The sequence below is a fragment of the Prunus dulcis genome, chromosome 7 (genome assembly GCF_902201215.1).
Source record: "Prunus dulcis chromosome 7, ALMONDv2, whole genome shotgun sequence".
In the NCBI taxonomy this organism is placed as follows: Eukaryota; Viridiplantae; Streptophyta; class Magnoliopsida; order Rosales; family Rosaceae; genus Prunus; species Prunus dulcis.
In genome coordinates, this window is record NC_047656.1 from 7,293,957 (window position 1) to 7,300,199 (window position 6,243).

The 6,243-nt window shown below is 36.7% G+C and overlaps 1 protein-coding gene across 2 annotated transcripts; it reads left to right on the forward strand.

The window, feature by feature from the left end:
- Nucleotides 1–287: 287 nt before the first annotated feature.
- On the forward strand, nucleotides 288–5,371 carry LOC117636167 (peptide chain release factor PrfB3, chloroplastic). 2 transcript variants are annotated; one of them, XM_034370656.1, is made up of 7 exons: nucleotides 555–662; nucleotides 1,767–1,823; nucleotides 1,983–2,200; nucleotides 2,393–2,590; nucleotides 3,395–3,604; nucleotides 4,711–4,888; nucleotides 5,072–5,371. In XM_034370656.1, exons 3-7 carry the CDS (start codon nucleotides 2,033–2,035, stop codon nucleotides 5,344–5,346), a joined length of 1,029 nt encoding a protein of 342 aa, XP_034226547.1. In that variant the 5' UTR covers nucleotides 555–662; nucleotides 1,767–1,823; nucleotides 1,983–2,032; the 3' UTR covers nucleotides 5,347–5,371. The 2 variants fall into 2 exon arrangements, with proteins under 2 accessions (XP_034226546.1, XP_034226547.1); XM_034370655.1 differs by lacking the exon at nucleotides 1,767–1,823 and having other exon boundaries at nucleotides 288–662.
- The last annotated feature ends 872 nt before the right edge of the window (nucleotides 5,372–6,243 follow it).

The following is a 6,243-nucleotide window of genomic DNA, read 5'->3' on the forward strand; positions in this document are numbered from 1 at the left end:
TTTCGAAGTTTAAGTTTTTATATGAAGTCGAATGGCCAAATTTCCCTCATTGTCGATGCCGTAAAACATACATCATTGTACATAAACAATGCTACAGACATTAACTTATTACATTAATATATTGATATTAAGAGATGTTGAAATTTTTTATTTGTTGTAAATAAATAAAGTCTCAAGTAAGACCAAGAAAAAAGAAAATAAAGAAGAAATGTGGACATGACAACTGACGTCAGCTAGGATCCCTAGAATTAGTAACATACACTCACTCTGCTGGGAGATATAAACATGAGTAACGGTCCAGAGGATAAGACCCGAGAGAGAGAGAGAGAGAGAGAGAGAGAGAGAGAGAAATGAGAGCTGAGCTGAGTTCCATACGTGGATGTCCAGTGCCCACCAGTCTCAGCTGCTCTTTCATCCCAAACTTTCATTTCTCTACTTTCTAAAAACAGAGTTTGTTTAATTGCTCTTGTTTCCTCTTTTATTTCTAATTATGAGAAGCATGGCCGCAGAATTCGCATTTGTCAGAAATGGTAGCACCGCCACTACCACTACCGCTGCCGCTGCCTTGTTCAGCTCAAATTGGAAAGCTTCCGAAAGAAAGAGTCATCAGTCTCTACACACTTCTTTCATGGATGACAAGAACAGGGTCTACAAACAACTGGGTCTGCTCTCTCTCTCTCTCTCTCTCTCTCTCTCTCTCTCTCTCCATATATATACTTTGTATGTCTATGTATCTGTTACAATTATGTCACTTTTGGTAAAGTTACTGGTGCCATGTTCTGTATTGGGCCTACCCAATTGAAACTTAAACAATTTTGTGCTGAAATAACTTTGTATTTATTGGAATCTATTGCAATATTTAAATTCTGGAAATGGGTATGTGTATGGTTTAAATGTGATAGGGGGCAAGTTCAGGCTGAAGTACAGTCTGTTTGAGCATTTTCAAGTTTATGTCTTGGTCTTAAGTGAAGTACTATAAGGTTTTGAATCGCTGTGTATCTTTTGTAATTCTTTGAACTCTTGTGTTTAAGAAGCTTGGACTATGCTTGGAAGGTAAATGTGTCAATGCCCAGAAACAAAGGGCATGAAAAACTCTACTTCATCAAATGAGCTATGATAAGGGCATGAAATATTCTATAGAAGATCAATTAGAGCTGAACTGAATCAAATGGAAGGTTTAATAAGTATTTATCAAAAACTTATGCTAGGACCAGTGGGGCTTCTAGCTCTAGTAGTACAACACTTATCTCCTACACCCACAACAAGGGCTTGACCCCGAACCAAAGCAAGATGTTAGGACCTGTCCTTGGGGGAAAAGGAAACGGAATGTTAAGGAAGGAGATTCACAAAGGTTTTGTTTATTCCTTTATCATTCTCCTTTAATTTCTCAGCTACATAATGTTTTTTTTTTTTGTGGGTAAAGAAGGGCTCTTGTTGCATCACATGTTTGATGCTTAAACTTTGTGATAAGAGATGGTTGTTGTTTAGAGGGTGAATAAGGGTCAGTGATGCCAATGTCCTGGCTCTATGTCATATCTCCACATAAATGTTGGATGGCTGATGAGGTTGCAATACAATCTCATTGAGTGTGAGTTTATTTTATTCTGGCTGCAGAAGTTTCAGCACTTAACTTATGCCGCAAAAAAAAAGCTGAAGGTTTGGTATATGAATCCGATAGTGTCGTGCTGAAATTTATGCACTAGGTGTTCAGTTTTAAAATCTGTAAATGGAATACCATATTAAATCCATTCGCTTTTCGCTTGTAGTTGTGGGACATACAAAACCCTTCAGCTGTGACTGATGGGAAGAAGGATGAAACTCATGTATGTTTTCGTTTCACAAAAAAAGCTGAATTAATTCTGTTTTGGCAAACCAGTGAACTGATCAGGAATTAATAATTATTTATGCTCCAGAGTATGAATCACTGCTACATTGTTTGATTATTACATTGGATCCAAAATGACAGTCTGAATCTTGTTTAGGATTATTTTCTTTGAGAAAGAAGATTGAAGATACAGTTCTCCGAGCTGAGATGTTGGCCCCATTGGCATTGAAACTTGAAGAAGCAAGAAGAAATAAGCAGGAACAACAGATACGTGACTATAACCTTTGGGATGACACAGCTAAGTCCAGTGAGATTCTTGCCAAGTTAGCTGACAGTGCCAAAGTGGTTGATGCTCTTAAAGACTTGACATATAAGGTGACACCTTAAAATACATGGTGTATTTAAGTTATCAACTGGTTTTCCATTATTCATTATTGAGATGTACGTAGACACAAGGCTACATTGCACTTCATGTGGTACCTGCAGTATCTTAGATAATATTTCTACCTTCCTCAGATGAATATGAGGATCTGGCATTTATGACTACATCTGCTTATCGCTCTGCAGGCTGAAGAAGCAAAGCTGATAACGCAGTTAGCGGAGATAGATGCTATACATTATGGGCTTTTTAGGCAAGCATATGTTGCATCTCTAGATGTAAGCAAGCTTTTGGATCAGTATGAGATGTCCAAGCTTCTCAAGGGACCATATGACATGGAGGGAGCATGTCTAGTTATCAAAGCTGGAGGTGAAGGCTACCCTGAGGTTTGATAATCTACCTTTGCTCTTGGTACTATGGGATTGCATATGGTTGAAACTGTTAGTGTATGTTAACTTAAATTTTTCATGTTACTAGAATGCAGTAGGCAGAACGGAAACAGGAGCTTGATACGCCAGAAACCTTAAGGATCTGGTATAATGAGAAAAAGACAGAAAAAGAAAAAAGAAAAAAAAGAAGAAGAGTTTTGACAATTGCTTACCTACGAGTTTGAATGCTCTACGGTGCTATATCTAAACACAGTGTTTTTCTACCCTGTACTCTCCTTAAAACTTTAATAAGTTATCGATTTCTTGAAAACAGTGAAACAGGGAATATGGGATGTTCCTTTTCCAAATCAACTGAGTAAGTGTTTCCAAATGTAATTGTACCGAATGTGGGCAATTCAATGTTTGTCACATTTTGCTCGAGTAATGGGGGACTGAAGTTCCTAATCTGAACCAGGTTGCACCTGAGAACAGAAAGCTTTAGCAACACAAATTGATTAAACGAAGCCTTGCTCACGTCTACATGTAAGAAACATAAAAGTGAGATTTTGAAGTGTGTATGGACTGATGAATTACTGAAAATGGAACTATTGGTCAAATTTATTTTTTATTTAGAGAAGACTCGTTTCTTTTCTAAATCTGTCAAATCGCCCAATCTTAGAAACAAGATTCCTCTGAGATTGACAGACTTACATGCAATCTATACTCTCTCTCTCTCTCTCTCTCTCTCTCTCCCCCCCCATCCTCTTATATATACACATTTCTATTTATCTGTGACTTGATTTTGGAATTTCTGTAATTCAGGTATGGGTAAAACAACTACTAAGCATGTATACCAAATGGGCCAAAAAGCTAGGTTATAAAGGGAGGGTCATTGAGAAGCGTCCTTCCACAAATGGTGGCATCAAGTCAGCAACTATTGAGTTTGAATTTGAGTTTGCTTATGGCTATCTTTCCGGAGAGACAGGTGTTCACAACATTATAAGTTCGCAAAATGGATCTGCCTTGCATTTGGTAAAACTTTCTTTCTGTTCTGACCGTAAACCCTGATCTCAGTATTGCAATCATTAAGTTTTTTACCACTATGGTACTCAAGTAAGTGCACTTTTAGTATATTCCTCCCAGGAGGCACAAAGTTAGAATTTAGTAAACAAAATAAATCCTGCAATATAGTCAATGCTAACCATATATCTAATGCTCATGCGCTTGGTTTACCTTGGTCAGTTCATTGTTGCATTATATTAGGTCGCACTGGGAACTGCAAACTAGAGACTTTATGACACAATAAACCACTTTTTCTCAACCTTACAGATTCAGTGCTGCAGACCTCTGGACAATACGTTGTTAGTTAGTAGTAGACTAGTAGTACAGACCAAATTAAGGGAAGGAACATTCTCTCAGTTGTTGAAAGAATATGCTTTGATCGACTTTAAGATAAAGTTTGTAGAAGCTTATGAATAATTTGGCAGACATCATCAGTTGAGGCTAACCTTGAATCCTTGATGTCCAAATCTAGAATTCAGCTTGAGGGCCTTCATCCTTTTCTGTCCCTGTCATTTGAGTACTTTTCTATCTACTAGCCTGTTTGAACAATTCAAAAGAAACACCAACACCAGCATCACTTTTAATTTAGAATTCAATGTGACATGACTATCTAAACCATTATACATATCTCTATTCACTTGTCTTATGACATGTAACGTGTAACTTAATCGTAAAATTGATAATTCTGTTGGTATACTATCTTTTCCAAAAGTTTTAACTTTTAGCTGTTAGGTGAAGAGGCACAACTTAGTTGTATTAGGCACTTAGCCCAATCAATATAGGACTACTGCTCAACACTCCTCATATCGAACCCCTCTTTTGAGTGGTCAGACATGATTACTGGTGGCCTCTTCTTTGAACGACCAGAGTGGTCCCTACTAAGGCTATCAGTATGTGGTGGCTTTGATACTATATTCAATTAGTATGTTACCTAAAAGTTAGGTGGAGAGTCAATTGGGTAAAAGATACCTAGCTCAACCACAACTAGTGATTAGCAATGTTCATTTCATTAGTTATATATCTCGTAAGAATCTGGACCAGTAATTTTACAGTTTGGAAATCTGAGTATCTTGCAGGCTAGCTCAGCAAGTGTGGATGTTTTTCCTTTGTTTCTTGGAAAAGCTCATGACCTACAAATTGATGAGGAGGATTTAGTCGTCACATTGCCATCAATGCTTGAAGAAGAGCAGGGCCAAACTGGACCTTCAGTTTCCGTCCAGCATATACCCACGAGCGTAACTGCGCAATCATCAGGTGCTTCGTGGTTTATTAGAAGCCCTTACATACTTTATAGCTTAAAATGAGCTCTTTATGATCTAATCATATTTCTAGATGACCAGTGACAACAACATTATTTGCATTTTGTACTTTAAAATCCATAATATATATATATATTTTCTCTTGCAAATCCTTTGTAAATATTATCATTATATGCAGGTGAGAGGAGCCACTTTGCAAATAAGATCAAGGCCATTAACCGGTTGAAAGGCAAGCTTCTCATCCTTGCACTGGAACAAGGAGTTACTAAGGTTAGTGATATCAAGAAAGATGACATTGTCAATCTGTGGCAGAAAGAGACTCGAACGTACATGTATCATCCACACAAACTAGTGAAGGATGTAAAAACCGGCATCCAACTGCCTGACCTAATGTCTGTTTTGAATGGAAATCTTGAACCTCTTATTGTTGCTCATATTAATTCAAGACAATAAAGTTACATGGTTTGGAGTTCTCTGACTTCTTTTTGTGCAATGATCAAACTGCTACCTTTTTGGGTTAAAAATTTCAACTTCATTCACATCTTGCTTATACCTATAAAAAAAATTACATATTGTTTTGTCATTGTATTAGTCTCCATAACCAACAAAGTAGTTGATTAGAACAATGTAATGAAAGTTTCTCATTTATGTTGTCAATTCATGTTCTCAGGATGCTTTATTTTTGGCTGAATCGAAGTTCTGAGAGCCTTTTAACATCACAAATTAACTAGCGTCCTCCTTTGAGTCTAGCTACCATGAGGCAGGGGTATCCTGTTAGTAGGCATGAGTGCAACCGTGCAAGCCCAACAGCCGATCAAATGATACAAAAATATACCAGTAAATCATAGGATTTATCTTTAAATGTTCCTTTGAAAACCCAATGGGTGGCAAGGAACCTCATACCCTTTATTTACAATCAATACTACTTAATTATCTGTATTTTTTGGTAAAATGGAGGGCCAAATTATTTGTACAAAAGCGTTGAAGTTGCTAATCAGTTAGTAAGTTAAAACGCTACCTCCACAATGTAATTTCATAATTCGAACTGTATAATTTTTAGAACCTCATTCAAACTTTATCCTAACAAACTTTTATTCAAATCAAAGATCATTTGCTTATTTACTGAAAATATGGTGCGTGTCTATTTATTTGGTCATTGTTACATAATTAAACGCTTTTCGATTTGAGTGAATTTTTGCAAGGATGATATCTCAATAATGACCTAAGAAGTAAACATTTCCGATTATAGGATAGATTGTGATGTGAGCTGAAATTAGGTTAGCGTCATACTAGCTTACTAACTAGGGTTACTATTTTATGTAAATGATTATTGTACTTAATTTATTTACT